Genomic DNA, 16,803 nt, shown 5'->3' with positions numbered 1-16,803 from the left:
TTGGAAGGTCTGGCCATGTCTATCCTGCAAGTAGGACTGGCCTGGCCCTGGGAATGAAGAGAGAGAAGAGGAGACAGGTTGGTTTGGGGAGTAGCCCCACTTGGCCTGGGGAAGTGAAAGTGAGCATCCCGTGTCTCTCCACAGGGGCAGCCTACTGCCAGTTCATGGACATGCTCTTCCCTGGCTGTGTGCACTTGAGGAAGGTGAAGTTCCAGGCCAAGCTAGAGCATGAATACATCCACAACTTCAAGGTGCTGCAAGCAGCTTTCAAGAAGATGGGTGTTGACAAAGTAGGTGCCTGTGCTCTGAGGGGCCCCGAGGAGCTGTGTGACCCCCCAGGGAAGAAGATGGCCCAGCAGCCAGGGCAGCAGGGGCTGCTGGGGTCAATCCAGCTCTCACGCCTCTCTCCACCCCCCGACTCTCCAGGGAGAATGTTCCCCCAGCTCAAGGCTCCGTGGAAAACCCCACCCCATCCTGACGACATCCCTGCCCCTTCCTCCTCTCTGGACCCTGCACCCCAGCCCCTGAGCCCCGGTATACTGCTCCTGTTAAGTTCCTCCTCTGTAGGGCCCAAGAAAAGCCTCTTGGCTCACGCTACTGCCTTGATGGCCCAGGCCCCCGGTGCCAGCAGCCCCCACGTGCAGGCGGCAGCACCAAGAGATGTCTCCCCACACACTTGCTCCTGTGCCAGGAGGAAAGGGCTGTCTCTGGACCCCGGGCCGGGGCCTGCAGCCTGCCCATCTGTTCGGGTGGCACGGGGAGGGGGGCCAGGTGGAGAAGGTGGAGGATGCCGCAGCCCAGGGGCTGGCTTTCCTGAGAGCAGTGGCCCTCTCACAGAGGAAGGCAGCCCTCCAGCAGCAGGAGGTTAACGTTCTCTGCTTATGTGGTCTATTTCAGATCATTCCTGTAGAGAAATTAGTGAAAGGAAAATTCCAAGATAATTTTGAGTTTATTCAGTGGTTTAAGAAATTCTTTGACGCAAACTATGATGGAAAGGATTACAACCCTCTGCTGGCGCGGCAGGGCCAGGACGTAGCACCACCTCCTAACCCAGGTGATCAGATCTTCAACAAATCCAAGAAACTCATTGGCACAGCAGGTAACGTGCCCGAGCTGGGGGAGGGAGTGTGGGGGGCCGGGCCGGCAGGGCTCTACAGCCAGGAGCGCCCCATGGGCCACCGGCCCGGCCCTGCCAGCCTCGAGGAGCCTGTTATCACGGAGTTCAGATGACGCCGCCTGCTGCCCCCTTAGACCAGGGGGAGTCACAGTAGGGAGGGGAGGGCTCCAGAGATTGCTACAAAAGGAGAGCCACTGGCACCAGATGGCAGTGGCAGCTGGTGGTGGGAGGCCCAGGGCACTTCTTTCTGTAGCCTGAGCTAACCCTCGAGATGACGGGGCAGCCCGTGGCATGGTTCCTCTGTCCAGGTCCATCCAGGCCAAGGGCCTGGTGCTGGCACTACAGACTCTTCTCGTCCTCTGCCCACTTGATTCCCCAGGGATGGGAGTTTGCCAATCTTGACCATATCTCCGCCCACCCCCCACCCCCACCCCTCCCCCATTTCCAGAATCCCACAGCCCTAAGTCCTCAAGAGATGAGTCTCTGAAAACGAGGCTTTGTCTGGGTTCTAGAGAAGAAGAGGAAAAAGCAACAGGGCCTTTGGGGGATGAGAGGGTTGGGAGAGAAGAGGAGCAGCCCCGCCCGCGTCTGAACCCGTCATAGCAGAGCGGCTCCTCCGTGTGCGCTGGCGCCCGCCTGGGCCTGCCCCCACTCACCTGCTTGCTTTGCATTAGAAGCTCTGTCCTGGGAGCTGCCGCGGCTGGAAAACAAGTGGCCACAGCATGCCGGGTGCAGGGGAGCAGCTGGGATCCCTGATCAGGCCCAGCAGAGGGTGCAGGGCCCAGAGGGGCAGGGGGGGGCTTCTGTTGTCTCCTCCCGCCTTGAGACTCTGAGGTTTCCCACCCGCACCCCCAGGGAGGGTGGCTGTGGGCTGGGCTTCTATTAGGAGAGACCAACGGGAGCCAGACTTGAGAGGCGTGCCAGCTGCTTTCCCTCAGGCCCCAGCTGTCCGCGCAAGAGGGCCCTGAGCTCTCCAGCCCCGCTCCCCCCACCCACCATCCCCGTGCCCTCCTCTCCCCCTCAGGCCAGCTCTCCTCCCTCCCCAAGCCTTACACTTTCTTTAGTTCCCCATAGTCCCCACCCCCCCGGGCTTGCCAGAGGGCTGCCTAGCTGCTGTGGTGTCACGTGTGGCCGTGGCTTGAGGCCTAGATGTAGATGCCGGTCCTGAGCAGGAGAGGAGGGGAGGGCGAGAGTGCCTGCCTTCCGCATGGGCCGACCCCGCAGTCACGCCAGCCTGTCTCGTGCCCCATGAGCTGTGGGCTCCCACGGCCCCCATCTGACTCTTCTCCTCTGGGCAGTTCCACAGAGGACGTCCCCCACAGGTCCCAAAAATATGCAGCCCTCCGGCCGGCTGAGCCACGTGGCTCCACCCTGCATCCTCCGGAAGAACCCTCCATCAGCCCGAAACGGTGGCCACGAGACCGATGCCCAGATTCTTGAACTCAACCAGCAGGTGAGCGGCGCGGACACAGGCAGCCAAGAAAGCACGGCCACAAAAGCCAGGCCCCCGGGGCGGCGGGGCGGGAAGGGAGTCTGAGGCAGGGGTCTCCGGCTTGACCACCACCTTCTCCCCACGCAGCTACTGGATTTGAAGCTGACCGTGGATGGGCTGGAGAAGGAGCGCGACTTCTACTTCAGCAAACTCCGGGACATTGAGCTCATCTGCCAGGAACACGAAAGTGAGAACAGCCCCGTCATCTCGGGCATCATCGGCATTCTCTACGCCACCGAGGTGCGTGCCGCCAGTGCCTGCTGGGCCCCCCCCCACTCCCGCCCGGCCCCCCCCACTCCCGCCCGGCCCGCAGACCAGAAGGGGCCTTGGAGCACGTGGGCCGATGAGGGCCGCGAGCTGAAGTCACACGGAGCCGGGGACGTCGGGTGAGGACCCGGGCCCCGGCTCCCGTGCTACCTCCGGGAGTCCACACGCTCAGCCCGCCTGCCTGGCTCACCCCCTCTCTCCCGTCCACCCTCCAGGAAGGATTCGCACCCCCTGAGGACGACGAGATCGAGGAACACCAACAGGAAGACCAGGACGAGTACTGAGGGCGGCTCCAGCCCTGGCCGACGGCACGGCTTCCGTGCCTCCCCACCCCGCCCCCACCCCCACATTATAATCCTTTCCTGACAGCCAGTCGGCCGGGTGCTCTGTGTCAGTGCCGCGGCATCGGGGAGCCTGGCGAGCAGGGCTGGGGGGGACGGGGCAGGGGAGCAGGCAGAGGCCCCCCCTTCCTGTGGCACAGGCCCAGTGGGCGGGGCCGCTGCCCACGCCCCGCCCCTATTTATTTCCGTTGTCTCTATGCTGCGCCGGCCAACACTCCCCAGGGAGCCGCTGCCACCCACCCCAGCCAGCCGCCTGCTCCCCTGACAGCCAGCAGCTGTATATTTGACAAAGTCATTGGTATATTTTTACTTACCGGATTTTCCTTGCACTTTACCTGTTCTTTTCCCAGGGCTGACAGCACGGGCTCCGGGGCAGCGTGCCTGGCTTGGCCTCCCTTCCCCGTTGCCAGGGCCGTGGCAGGACTCACTGATTCTTATTTATTTTGTCTTTTGACTTCCCATTAGCTGAGGGAAAGGCTGATGTCAGGAGAGGGACAGGGGGACTGAGGAGGGGGTGCCTTAGGCCCCGGTGGTCAGGGAGAGGGAGGGGCACGTGTGAGGGATGAAACTGACCTCCTGGCACCAGGCTCACCCACCCTTGGCCCCCTGCCCCCAGCACCGAAGCCCAACACTGCCCTGAGGCCCCCAGCCACGCCCCCTGCAGCTTGGTTCATACCACACAGACTCTGCCTGGACCCTCCTGTATGTCTGCCTCCTCTCTGCCCGCCTCCCCAACCCCTGCCCCTCGGGCCACCCAGCCTGCGTATGTGTTCACTTTTATTTAAATAAACTTGTGTGGTAAAAGTCCATACCATGTCTCCCTCAACTGAGCCACAGCCTGGGTCTCAACGCTTTTCTCCTGAGCAACACCCTCTCCAGCGGCGATGGCCACGGAGCACAGTACCCCTGCCGCCCTCCCTCGGGCCCAGAATCCACCACTAGCTCAGCCTCAGAGCCCAGCTCTGACCTAGCCCCATCTCCCGACGCTGGTGCCAGGGCTTTAGGGGAAGGCACGGAGGCCCCGACCCCCATTCCCTGAAGAGGAGCAAAGTTCGGGGCCATGGCTGAGCCGACAGGCAGCTCAGTAAAGCAGCTGTGGGGTAACGGGAGCCTGACTGAGAGGTGCTTTGTCTCAGTCCCCTGTGGGCCAGTATGCCTGCGTATTGTCCCCTGCTCCTGTCAAAGCTCACACACCACACAACAGTGATCCAGCTGCGGACAAGGGCTCACGGGACAGCTGAGTGGCTTACAAAGAGCAACTGCTCTAAGCATTGAAACCCAGAAGGAAGGCAATGTCCAAGGGGTTCCTTCCACAGAACAGGCTCTAATGGGAGCTGGAAGCCGGGAACTCTGTCACATCATCCACAGCCCTGCATTCCTGGTGTGTGCCGGCCAAGGGCCATGATAACCAGTGTCTTGGAGGTCCCCAACAGGGACCGAGGGTGCTAAAATACACGCGGGTGGCAGGTGCAAAGAGAGCCTTGGTTGGCACCTAGAACAGCCCTCCATTTACTGATGAAAGGACTGAGACCTACATGTGACACGACTTACTCAAGGTGGTAAAAACCTGGACTAGAATTGAGACCTCCTGGCTCATGTTTCAGTGCTCATCCCCAAAGACCACAGAGGTGTGACCTCCAGAACATTCCTCTAGCTTCAGACTAGCCCTGATAAATGTTTCCTCACCACATCCTGAGCGTGGCCCTGCTCCATGACCCTCCTTCCAGACCACCGCCATTTCTCACATGACTCTGGTTATAAGCCTGGAAAAAGCAAACCATGTGTGTTCATACCTCATTCACCTCACTTCTTCCATTTGACTCCCACCCCCACATACAAAGACTTCTGACCTTACTGTGTTTTTCTCCTCCAACAAGTTCTCTGCCTGAATTTATCTTTATGATTTTTAATTCCTGTGCCTAACTTTAAAAGGCTTTTCCTCCACTATTCCAGGTAGATGCAGTAAAAGGATGAGGCAGTGTCTCTGCGTTGGCCAATGTTCATCTTCAGGCTGAGAGCTCACCCTGCTGGCTAAGTGGGTGTGGTGGGCAGAATAACGCTTCCCCCCAAAGATGTTCACGTCATAATCCCCGGAATCTATGGATATGTTAGATTACATGGCAAAGGGAAAGAAGGTTTAGATGGAATTAAGGTGCTAATCAGTTGATCTTAAAATAGGGAAAGTATCCTGGATTATCCAGTTGGGCCGCGTGTAATTGCAAGGGTCCATACACCTGAGGCAGGGGGCAGGTCAGAGTGATGTGATCTGAGGAGGATGTTGACCTGCTGTTGCTGGCTTTGAAGATGGAAGGGATCTATGAGCGAAGGAATTCAGTCAGCCTCTACAGGTTGGGAAAGGCAAGGAAACAGGTTCTCCCCTGGAGCCTCCACAGGGGACCACTGCTCTGCAGACACCGTATTTTAGCCCAGTGAGACCCTGACAGACTTCCACTTTCCAGAACTGTAAGATAAGAAGTTTGTGTTGTTTTAAGCCAGTAAGTTTGTGGCAATTTGTTACAGCAGCAATAAGAAACTAATACAGTGGGTCAGACTGCTTCAGTGAGCTCACCCCTTCTTCTTGCCCCGACACTAGATGCCCACCTGTGCTCCTTGACTCAGTCTTTTGATTCTTCCCTTAAACCCCATGGGTACCTGCCAAAGCCCACCTCCATGGCTAGTGTCTAAGGCTGCTCTTTGAACACCCAGAGCTCAAGGATGTAAAGCCACTGCCTCCTCCCCAATCCCTGCAACATTTAAGATGGTGAAATATAATTTTCTGTTTATACATTTGTCTCCCACACAGCCTTCAAGTTCCTCTCAAACAAGTGAGGTGTGTCCTCTAGCTCCACCTAGCACTGTGCTAGGTGCTTACGTAGAGAAGGTGCTTAGAAAATGCTACTGGACAAGTAAGTGAATGACTTCTATCCCCCTAGATGCCAAGTTACAACAGATGACCTGCCAGACTATTCTAAGGAAAGATAGGAAATAAAGCCCCTCCCCTTCTATATATTTTCTCCGTGGAGCACCTCACCCCCCTTTGCCTCTATGCAAAGCCCATTCTGTTTCTTTTCCAAAAACAGTGTCTCTTCTGTGACCATATATGTGACACAGAATACGTAGAACAAAGAGAAGATAGTGTCTGAGTAGAGCTAAACCAATGATCTGAAAAAGATGAATTGATTAATGATCAGCTCAAATATGGTCCTTGGCAAAAGCACTCCATCTCAGAGCTTTTGACCTGAGGCAAAGGCAGCTATGGTCAGGACTGACAGGGCTGGAGGGCAGGCGGAAGGAGGCAGCAAGAGCTCGTTACCTCCTGCTTCCTGCCTTTCCCCCACCCCAACCCATTCTTCACATATCCCCATTTACCTTTCCTAAAGCAGATGCGCCACTTTCCTACTGGCTTCCCAGGGTCTGGAGGACAAAGTCCAAATTTGGCAGGCAAGGCCCATGGCATATGGGCTCAGGTCCCTTTCCAACCGCATCACCTCCAAAATCCATTAAGCACTTTCATATTGAACTACTTCCAGTCTCCCAGCCTTGCCATGCTGTGTCTCACCTGTAGGCCTTTGTTTAAATCAATAAATCCGTACAACTGGCCTGTTCTCTCCATTTGTCCTAACCTCCAACCAATGAAAATTTGCCCATTCCTTAGGACCCGTGTCAAGTGCCATCTCCTCCAGGAAGCCTGCTGTAATCTGCTTCCTAAAGGAATTCATCACTCCCTAAGCTATTTGTCCTGTGGGAAATTAGTTCTTACTGTACGGGCTTGCCTGTCTTGTTCCTCAGTATGGCAGGTGTGAATCTCATCCTCAAATGTAGGAGTGTACATAAAACAGCACATTTCCTTAATTGTGATAAATCACTTCCAGTTCACCTTCACTCACCCTCCCCTGCCGGGAGGCTTCAAGTTTGGAGGTCTCACACGATACTACAAGCATGGCAGAAGGCCCTGCAGAGACAGTGAATGTGTGAGGGGTAATCTGTTTGAGTGGTTCCTTGGGTCTGCAGCTCTTGATCCCTTCCCTGCCATGTCTGGGACGTGGGACTAACTCTTGTGGTTGGAGTCAGAGCCTTTTCTTTCCCATTGCCTGGAAGGGGAAACTCAGCGCTGGCTGTCCCCGGGCCGCAGACTTTTCTCTGCCTCCTATCATAAGGACTCTCTGCTCTCCACTTCCTGCCCTCCAAACACTGCCTCTTCCCTCAAGCTCCATCCTCTCCCTTGTTCCTTCATAACAGGTTTTTGTAATTAATTAAAGCCAAAGTGTAATCACTAATAACAGAAAAACTAGCAATTTCCTAGAAGGAAGGAAGCATTTAATCTTCAAACTCTCCCGGGTGGTGAGAACTATTTTCATTCCATCTTTCTTGCAAAACTAGAACGGAAAGAAAAACAGAAACAGTTAAATTTCCACCAAGTCACCCAATGCCTTCACATCGGGTGCTCAACAAAGGTTGTCTGAATGCAGCAGCCTCTCATCTCAACATCTCTGCCTGGCACCTTTTTGCTGCAAAAGGACCCCGACGCCAACCCGGCCCCCTAGCGTGAGAGAACCCGGCAAGCACGAAAGACTACAATTCCCAGGCTGCCTTGCGGGTGGCGTCACGCGGCGCGAGGCCCTGCGAGGAGACGTGGCAGAGCGCGGCGCGTCCGCCCCGGACCGGAAAGCCCAGGGAGGTGGCAGCGGCGGAAGGGTCGGAGCCATGGCGGCCAAGACGGCGGGTGGGGGGCGCTGGGAGGTGGTGAAGAAGGGGCGGCGGCCTGGAGCCGGCGGCAGTGGTAAAGGCGGCGGAGGGGACCGCCGGGCGCTCGGGGAGGCGAACGGAGTGTGGAAGTACGACCTGACCCGTGAGTACCCACCCGGCCCGCCGCCGCAGCCGGCCGGCCCCGGGCCTGCCCTCCCGCGTGGTAGCGAGCCGATACGAGCCCAGAGGCTCAGGACACCCCCAGGTTCCTGGAGGCGCGAGCTCTCCTGCCGGTCGGTACCTCCCTGTTCAGCCGGCGCTACCCCGGCGTTGCCTCTTCTGAGCCTTACAAGAGGTAGACAGCGCGAGGGAGGTCGCTGTGCTCGCCTCTCAGATGAGTAAACTGAGGCCCAGCGAAGTTAGATGCCTTGTTCAAGATCACACGTCAGAGGGGACCGGGATTCCGAGCTTCGGACGCTCAGCGGACTGCACACACGCCTTACCAGCTGCTCCCGGGCCCTGGCCTGGCCTCGCCTCTCCGGGCAGGTGTCCCAGAGCTGCGGAGAGGCATGCTGGCTCATCATACACGGGGCCGCCGCCTTAAGTAACCAGCAGGTCCGGGGGTGGGCGTGGGGACTCGGACGCACACGAGGCCCCGCAGTGGGAGAAATGACCCACCACACACTCTCCACACCCATCAAGTATTATTCTTAGTGGTGCCAGTTTCCTCAAAGTCTCCTGGAGGAGTGGAGAAAGCGTGCCACTTGTTGATGGATTATAGAGTTGTCACATCTGAACCGAGAGGAACTGGGGTGGAACCAGGATGGAGAAATCCTGACCTCCCAGACTGGTAGCCATTCCACAAAGAAGTCAGTCCTCTGTATCCGCCCCCCCACTTGCCCACCACCAATTCTTACATACTCTGATTTGCTAATTAAAAAAATGCCTCATCTCTGTGAAAGAGCCCATGAGCTCAAGAGCTGTAATGACTGAAAGAAGCAACCAGGAGGGCTCCCTGCCCTGCTCTTTAAGCAGGACAGCAAGAAGCAGGCAGCCTCCTCCCTGCAGATGAATTAGGTGACAGTGTGGGGGAAGGGACCACTGTTCCTGCCAGGCCCTCCTGACTCAGGGCTGCCCCCCTTTCTCTGCCTGTCATTACCCCAGCTCCAATCCAGACGACAAGCACCCTGTATGAGCGGGGCTTTGAGAAAATCATGAAGCGGCAGAATAAGGAGCAGGTTCCACCCCCTGCTGTGGAGCCTAAGAAACCGGGGAACAAGAAGCAGACTAAGAAGGTGGCCACCCTCACCAACCAGAACCAGAAGCAGGGCCGCTTTCGCAGCCTGGAGGAGGCACTGAAAGCTGTGAGTGTGCCTAGACTTTAGGCAGGGCAAGAATGAGGACTTGAAGAGTAGAGAAAATGAAAGGAGGGGGAGGGGGACCGGCCGCTGAGGGACCTGTGGAATGTGGGACACTGCTGGTTGAGAGGAGGTGTTCAGGAAAGGATGGAAACCCCCAAAACTACAATGTTTGCACTTAGGATAGAAAGGAAATAAGTTTATAGAGAAACATAGGTTAATGAGAGGAGAGCCTTGAAAATCCAGAGGTACAGGGAGGATTTAGAAAAACTGCTTGTGGTTCCTCCCCGCGAGGAAGGAGCAATCTTTCATTTTCCGTCTTGTCTTCTGTTTTTCTCCTTGAACATGTGAAGGGCCCAAGAGTATTAGTTGTTGAGATCAGCAGTTGCAGCTGTCTTGTTCTCTGTTTCCTAAAGATCTGGATTCAGTAAATGTGTGGCGTTCCACATACTTGCGTTTAAAAGCAGAAACCCTTTGTTCTTCCTACCACCACCTAGTTCAACCATTTTCCCACCTCTACCCCATTACTCTGCACCCACAACTCATCATGAGGGGCCTGTGTTCCTGGCAGCTGGACCTGGCAGCTTTGCAGAAGGAACTGGACAAAAGCCAGAGCGTGTTCTCTGGGAATCCATCCGTGTGGTTGAAGGACCTGGCCAGCTATCTCAACTACAAGCTCCAAGTACCTCCAAGTGAACCCACGCTAAGCCAGCATACTCACGGTTAGTCCTCCAGAGAAGTTCAAGAAAATTCTGAAAAGGCTGTGTGTAAGCACATTACTTAGTAACTGAGCCCAATGCCCCACACTGCGCTGATTTACATGAGTGTTTTGAGCTGTTTTCAAATCATCGTGGCTTAAAAGTTTCTGGGCCTCCCAATAGGGAGGATGCCAGCCACAGTGCAGTGACCTCTGCCTCCACTTGCCACTCTCAGGGAGCAAAGCAGAGCTCTCAGAGCTGGCAGAGGCTCCTGGTCCTAGCACTCATGTGAGGCCTTTCGGCCCCAGATTATCCTTACAGCCTGGTGAGCCGGGAGCTGCGTGCGGTCATCCGAGGGCTACTGGCAAAGGCAGCAGGGTCCCTGGAGCTCTTTTTTGACCACTGTCTATTCACCATGCTACAGGAGCTGGATAAGACGCCAGGTGAGAGGGCCCTGTGAGGAATAGCCCCATCCCATGTTGGGAGCCTACCCCCTTCCTGTTTCTAGAGTAGCTGGGTAGTTCTGTTTCAGCGGGAAACGTGCTGATTCCAACACTCTTGAAAAAGAAGGAGGATGTTAGGACTCGCTGGGTTCTGGGCTCTCAGCTGTCAAAAGAGCGGTTACAGATTTGAGTTGCTCATTAGTATATGTGGGTCCGAGAATGTGTATCTCTCCAGGGGAGTCACTACACGGTTACCGCATCTGTATCCAGGCCATTCTGCAGGACAAGCCCAAGATCGCCACCATGAACTTGAGCAAGGTGAGCTCAGGGTCCCTGGTGGGGACATTGGGAGGCTAGGACTGGGGAGGCTGGGTAGAATCTACACTGTTGGACCCACTTAAGGGATAGTGGGAGGTCTTGTAAGGCAAGGAATAATAGCCAACACTGTTAGCGCTTACTGTGTCTACTTTGTACATTATGTGAGGTAGGTACTGCTGTTATTCCCATTTTGTAGATGAGAAGATTGAGCCACAGAGGGGTTCAGTAACTTTCGTAGAGTTGGTCAACTAGTAAGTGGCAGGTATGGGTGAAGGCCACAGTCTGGTGCCAGAGCCTGTGCTCTGTATCACTCCACCACACTCCCATGCTGTTCCACAGTCCCTCAGCCTGTCCCTCCTCTCCCAGCTGACATCTCTCTTCCTCTCTGGCTTTGGGGGTGCTCTTGGTGCTTTGCCCTATCCCAACCTGCCTCCCCCACTGGTCTTCTCAGTTCCTGGAACTGCTGAGGTCCCACCAGAGCCGACCAGCGAAGTGTCTGACCATCATGTGGGCACTGGGTCAAGCAGGTTTCGCCAACCTCACCGAGGGACTGAGAGGTAATCAGGAAGTGGGGAAGAAAGAGGGAGGTTTGGGAGCCAGGAAGTTCGTCTTTAATGCCCCCGTGGGTCCAGTCCTGAGGCTTCCTCCCTAACCTTCGTCTCCACAGTGTGGCTGGGGATCATGCTGCCTGTGCTGGGCATCAAATCTCTGTCTCCCTTCGCCATCGCGTACCTGGATCGGCTGCTCCTGTGAGTAACGGGGGACAGCAGGTGCAAGGCCCAGGGTGTTTTCAAGGGGCTGTTTCAGCAAAATAGGGTGCTGTGATCCTGGTTTCCGTAGATGTGAAAAAATCAGGACCAGCTCCTCCCACCTCAGAATGTGATGGTGAAGAAGGAAAGGGAGGGGGCCATGAAGAGGTGGGGGATGGGGTGGAGTTTATGCCCTTTTTCTTAGATGTTGTTCTTAGCTGGGCCCGTGGCCCGGGCAGGTGGTCCCCAACAAACCTGTTTCTTTCTTCCCCTACAGGATGCACCCCAACCTCACCAAGGGCTTTGGCATGATTGGCCCCAAGGACTTATTCCCACTTCTGGACTTTGCCTATATGCCCAACAACTCCCTGACCCCCAGGTAGGGCTGCCCTGGGGCACAACCTGCTGTGAAGGATCCCAGCAGAGGGTTAGGAGCAGACAATATATCTGTCCCTTCCCCTCCAGCCACCTAGATCTGAGATTATCAACCTGCGACTTCAAGGGATCATTGAATCCCTGGAATTATATGGGCCCTCAGGTGTGATTGACATGTGGGCATTTTCCTGGGGAGGGGACCTATGACTCTGAGCAGATTTTCCAAGAAGTCTCAGAGTCTAGAAAGATGCAGAACCATTACAAGGCCTTCCATGACTGCCTGCCTTGGGCAGCGTGTGGACTCTGAGGCAGGCAGAAGGGGCACCGCGCACAAATCCATTTAGAGCCTATGCCTGGCTCTCCTCTCAGCCTGCAGGAGCAGCTGTGTCAGCTCTACCCACGACTGAAGGTGCTGGCATTTGGGGCGAAGCCAGAATCCACCCTGCATACCTACTTCCCCTCCTTCCTGTCCAGAGCCACCCCTGGTTGCCCTCCAGAGATGAAGAAAGAGGTGAGGAAATGGTGGGAGGCTCCTTTTTCATTCCCAGGGGTCTGCTACAGAGGTGCCTGTTTGCTGACAAAGACCCTGCTCCAGGGAGCCCGTTTCCTGGCCATCCCCTTAGCTCACTCCTGACAACCACTGGCCCGGCTCCACCATGCTCTGCCCTCAGAAGAATGGAGCTGAAAAGATCGCACATTCAGGTCTGGCTGGTCTCTGATGTCCTGCCCCTTGCAGACAAGTGAACTTTGAGCTCAGGAGCCCTGGCCTTCCCCTTTACGGCCTCTTGGAGATTTCTGGGGTATGGACATAATTTCTCCACCCTTTAAGGTGGATGTGTTGCCTGGGTAGCCTCACTTAGGAGAGGGGGATTACCTCCCAGCAGTCTTCCTGCCACCAGCCCTAGACCCCAGCAGTCTCTCCCTTCTCCTGTCCCCTGTGCAGCTCCTGAGCAGCCTGACTGAGTGCCTGAAGGTGGACCCCCTCAGCACCAGCGTCTGGAGGCAGCTGTACCCCAAGCACCTGTCACAGTCCAGGCAGGTGGGGGTGGGGGGGTCACCTGTCTCTGATCTGCACAGAGAAGCCGTAATTCCTGCTTCCTGGTGTGTCCCTGTGCTAGAAGTAGAGGGAGACGTTTGTCACTGTTGTTCAGGCTCATGCCTCTCAAGTTCGGTAGGAACATTGCTGGGAGGCCTCTAGGAAGCTGCTCCTCTCTGTTGGGAGGGGCGGGGGGCGGGAGTGTCTTTCAGCTTGAAGGAGCAGGGCCTCATGGAGGACAGGAGAGTAGAAGGGGTGGCCCTTCTGATTGGAAGGGGTTGTGCTTTCCCCACAGCCTGCTGCTGGAGCACTTGCTCAGGTCCTGGGAGCGGATTCCCAAGAAGGTGAGGAACTGGGAAGAGGTGGCAGGCTGAACCTCGTGTGGGTTCTGGGTTCGTACCCCTCAGCCACTGACCTCTCTTGCTGAGAAGGTGCTCTGTTAGCATATCTGGCACGGAAAATGAAGCAGAATGGAGGCACGATCTCAGCCTGGACTTCTTACCCTGTAGACGCAGAAGTCTTTGCAAGAAACCATTCAGTCCTTCAAGCTTACCAACCAGGACCTGCTACGGAAGGGCAGCTGCAGCAGTCAGGAGGCCATCGCCTGTGCCGCGGCCTGCAAGGTGCCGGCGCCCAGCCCTCCCTCCCACATACTGTTCTGCGTCCTTGTCTCGGCACACCCTGGGTTGGGCCTGTGTCACATTCCTGCCCCACCTGTCCCTGGAGCCCGCACTGCCTCTGGGGTAATGTGAGGGCCAGATCCTCTCCTTGGAAGGCCTTGCTTGAGGCCTGCCTTAGGAGGCAAGGATCAGCCCCTGTCCCTCCTGACCACTGCTCCCTACCCCTTCTCCTTCTAGAGTCTGTTGCAGCAGACACGGGGCTTCCGGCTGCCCTGGACACGGCTACTCGTTTTGGTGTTGGTCTTTGCCATAGGTTTCCTGTGCCACGACATCCGGTCACACAGCTCTTTCCAGGGTAAGCAGGGATTGGCAGGCAAGGGAGGTAGCCCGGGGCCCTCTATGGGGACGCAGAGCTGAGTGTAGCGCTCCACGCCCCCAGCACACACTCCGGAACAAACACTTTTCTGACAGATGTTTCTTTCCACACTTCAGATTGGGCTGGTGCTTTGCAGTATAGAAATGCTTGCATATTCATGGTCTCACTTAAGTCGATGTTATATTGTTTTTAACTTCTGAGGAAATCAAGGCTCAGAAAGATTTTCCAAGTAGCATAAAATACAGCTGTTAAGTAGAAGGGCTGGTGCTCAAACCCAAGGCTTCCTGACGCCTAAGCCCAGGGCTTCCTGCAGCCTTCTTGCTCCCCTGGCCTGCATCCCTCCCTCCGTGTGTGCTCCAGAGACTGGAGCTGGGTCTGTGGCCCTGTGAGCACACTGAGTTCTGCCCCATCCCTCACTGGGCCTGCTCTGGGGCTGTAGTGTCTGTCTCCCTGGTCCCTGCCCTGCTCACCTCCCAGCTCACCCGCGGTCCCCTTTACCAGCCTCCCTTTCTGGCCGGTTGCTTCAGTCATCTGGTGTCTTGCTTGCTGGCCAACAAGCGTGTATCAAGATCTACTCCTACAGCCTGAAAAGCTACAGGTGAGCACCTCCCAGGGAGGGGTGAGGGGGCAGAGAGAGGGCTTGCGTGTTCAGGGTGGTAATGGCATGTGACAATCAATGGAAGGTGGTGGTGGTTTTCCGAGGGCTCCCTTGCCTCAGCTGTTCTTGAACCAGACTGCCTGGGGAGACTCAGAGACCTCCTCCTTGTCCTGTGTCTTCTCCTGCAGCTGGCTGGAGGAGACATGGCCGGTCTGGGGCTCCCACCTGCTGACCGTGCTGAGACCCAGCGTGCAGCTGGCCTGGGCCCACACCAACGCCACAGTCAGCTTCCTTTCTGCCCACTGTGCCTCCCACCTTGCCTGGTTCAGTGACGGCCTCACCAGCCTCTCCCACAGGGTGAGCCAGAAAGAGGGAGGTCAGAGAAGGCTGTTCTCACTGGGGGCTGAGTTCTCGGAAAGGTGCAGCCCCACGTGGACGGCTTTCCCCAGCCACTCTAACCCCATCTGTTCTCCGTGGTCCGGCTACAGATCCAGCTCCCTGGTGCCCTGAACCAGCTGCTCCATTCTCTGAGGGGGCTGCTCCTGTCTCTTTACCAGAACGTCCTGCTGCCCACATGGCACTTGCTGCTTGAGGCCCTGGCCCGTGTCCAGGAGCGCTGCCACGAGGCATGCAGGTGAGACCCTTGCCCAGGCCTCCAGGAGGAGGCCTGCAGCCCCATACCCTTTCTCCAGGGACGAGGCTCCTCTGTTCAGTCTCTCGCCCTGCCCTGTCCCCTACTCATCCCTTGGCCACTTTGGGATGTGGGTTGTGAGTCTGAGCTACAGCCCCGTGACTTGACACAGCTGCACACCACTGCTTCCCAACCCCCACACATGTTCTGCTTTCCTCCCAGAGGTGAGGTGACCTGGGACTGCGTGAAGACACAGCTCGGTGAGGCCGTCCACTGGACCTGGCTCTGCCTACAGGACACCACAGTGGCTTTCTTGGACTGGGCACTTGCCATGATATCCCAGCAGTAGGCCCTGCGTCCCTGGCTACTGGGTTCCGTCTGGAGCAGACGTCTGAGACTGCTGGTGGGGAGAGGGTGGCAGTTCTGCATGGGAGTCTTCGTTACTTGGTGCCTAAGTTCCATCGCCTAGGCAAGTGGTTGGCTGCCTCTGCCTCAGTTCTTCCACTTTGGCGACAACTGAGCCCAGAGGTATTTCAGCCTCGTACCCATGATTCCCCTGACCACTGCTCTGCCCAACTGCACATAGCTCCCAGCCTCTGTCCTTGGGCTGGTAGCCTCTCTCACCTTCTCTCTTGTCCCCTGCTCTCCACTTCCTTCTCTTGCATTGCTGAAGCTTCAAACAGCTCATCTCCAAAAAAGGTGGGACTCCAGCAAGTGGCTTCTGCATTCTTCTGACAAATGATTCCTGCTCCCAGACTTTAGCCACAGCAGAAAAAAGAAAGGGACCTCCAGAAGAATCCAGAAGAATCTGCACCACAGTGGGCAGCAGCAGCTTCGCCTCTGCCCACAGCCTGGGCGTGGCTGTCAGTCGACATGGAGGCCTGGGTGGAAAGGCCCCTCACCTCAAAATGCTCAGCTTAGGTCCTTCAAGGCCCCTCGATGCCTCTTCTATCATGTTCCTACTTCCTCATTCTCCATTCACCTTCAGTGGTGGGGGGGTCTCTGCCTCAATGTTCAGCCTTTCTCCACTGCCCACCCCTACCATTTGTCTGGAGAGCAGAGCCCAGGTAGTCATGTGCCTCGGGCCCAGGAAACCTTCCAGAAGTCTGTTGAGACAAGATGCAGCATGTGGCTTGTGGGTATGCCTACTCGGTGGAATAAAGGACACTGATTTGATTTCTAGCTTTCGTCTGTGTCTCTTCATACAGGCATTCCTATAGTTGTGGGCAGGAGGACAACATTTGAGCACCTGCATGTTCTTTGGCCCTGTGCCCTCCTGAGGGTTGTAGCCGCTGGCTGTAATTGAGCTTCTGGCAAGGAAAGCCCACATCCATCATTCTAAAGTTTGGCTTTTCGAGGGTTCTAGACACACTCCTCTTGCTCACATGTCTCACTTGTCCCTGTGATTCATGTCCCAAGATTTGCCTTGGTAGCTTGAGTATTTTATGATTGGAAATGTGGAGGAGTCTCCTAAAGGAATTCTTCACCAGTGATCATAAGGTGTCTTCTTTGTTGCCAGGACCTTAATTTATCAATTGGTTCATTTTATAGGTAGTAAGTGAAAGATTTAGAACTCCAAGAGACACATGAGTCAAAGGTTTATCACCAATTTTAACTTTTGACTTGAGACTATAATAAATCAGCTGACTGCATGGGTTTTCAGTTCTCACCTCAAGTTTCTTTCCTTGAATTTTTGAA

At 56.0% G+C, this 16,803-nt stretch overlaps 2 protein-coding genes across 5 annotated transcripts in view; both read left to right on the top strand.

The window, feature by feature from the left end:
- The window catches only part of MAPRE3 (microtubule associated protein RP/EB family member 3), a 47,339-nt gene extending 43,315 nt beyond the window's left edge, over nt 1-4,024 (top strand). Inside the window, exons 3-7 of one of the 2 annotated variants that reach the window (XM_057742630.1) lie at nt 145-290; nt 898-1,054; nt 2,416-2,570; nt 2,697-2,849; nt 3,092-4,024. In XM_057742630.1, coding sequence (XP_057598613.1) covers nt 145-290; nt 898-1,054; nt 2,416-2,570; nt 2,697-2,849; nt 3,092-3,160 — 680 coding nt within the window. In that variant the 3' untranslated portion in view covers nt 3,161-4,024. Of the gene's footprint in view, nt 1-144; nt 291-897; nt 1,100-2,415; nt 2,571-2,696; nt 2,850-3,091 lie in introns of both variants that reach the window. The other variant, XM_057742629.1, reaches the window with a different exon arrangement.
- A 3,835-nt stretch (nt 4,025-7,859) lies between these two features.
- TMEM214 (transmembrane protein 214) lies at nt 7,860-16,287 on the top strand. 3 transcript variants are annotated; one of them, XM_057742832.1, is made up of 17 exons: nt 7,861-8,066; nt 9,068-9,267; nt 9,833-9,983; nt 10,268-10,402; nt 10,638-10,720; nt 11,172-11,277; nt 11,388-11,469; nt 11,747-11,848; nt 12,214-12,355; nt 12,788-12,879; nt 13,176-13,224; nt 13,390-13,503; nt 13,738-13,855; nt 14,378-14,474; nt 14,663-14,831; nt 14,963-15,108; nt 15,328-16,287. In XM_057742832.1, exons 1-17 carry the CDS (start codon nt 7,922-7,924, stop codon nt 15,452-15,454), a joined length of 2,058 nt encoding a protein of 685 aa, XP_057598815.1. In that variant the 5' UTR covers nt 7,861-7,921; the 3' UTR covers nt 15,455-16,287. The 3 variants fall into 3 exon arrangements, with proteins under 3 accessions (XP_057598816.1, XP_057598815.1, XP_057598817.1); XM_057742833.1 differs by lacking the exon at nt 10,268-10,402 and having other exon boundaries at nt 7,860-8,066; XM_057742834.1 differs by lacking the exon at nt 7,861-8,066 and having other exon boundaries at nt 9,132-9,267; nt 9,759-9,983.
- The last annotated feature ends 516 nt before the right edge of the window (nt 16,288-16,803 follow it).

This window comes from Hippopotamus amphibius, chromosome 7 (assembly GCF_030028045.1).
Source record: "Hippopotamus amphibius kiboko isolate mHipAmp2 chromosome 7, mHipAmp2.hap2, whole genome shotgun sequence".
NCBI classification, from domain to species: Eukaryota; Metazoa; Chordata; class Mammalia; order Artiodactyla; family Hippopotamidae; genus Hippopotamus; species Hippopotamus amphibius.
The sequence above is the reverse complement of the archived record's forward strand: the minus strand, read 5'-3'. Positions and strand labels throughout refer to the sequence as shown.

Excerpts from the sequence above, each read along its gene's own strand:
- TMEM214 (XM_057742832.1), top strand. The coding sequence starts at position 7,922 with ATGGCGGCCAAGACGGCGGGTGGGGGGCGCTGGGAGGTGGTGAAGAAG. Across the intron at positions 8,067-9,067 it reads GTGGAAGTACGACCTGACCC|CTCCAATCCAGACGACAAGC; the intron begins GTGAGTACCCAC and ends TCATTACCCCAG. Across the intron at positions 13,225-13,389 it reads GGGAGCGGATTCCCAAGAAG|ACGCAGAAGTCTTTGCAAGA; the intron begins GTGAGGAACTGG and ends CTTACCCTGTAG.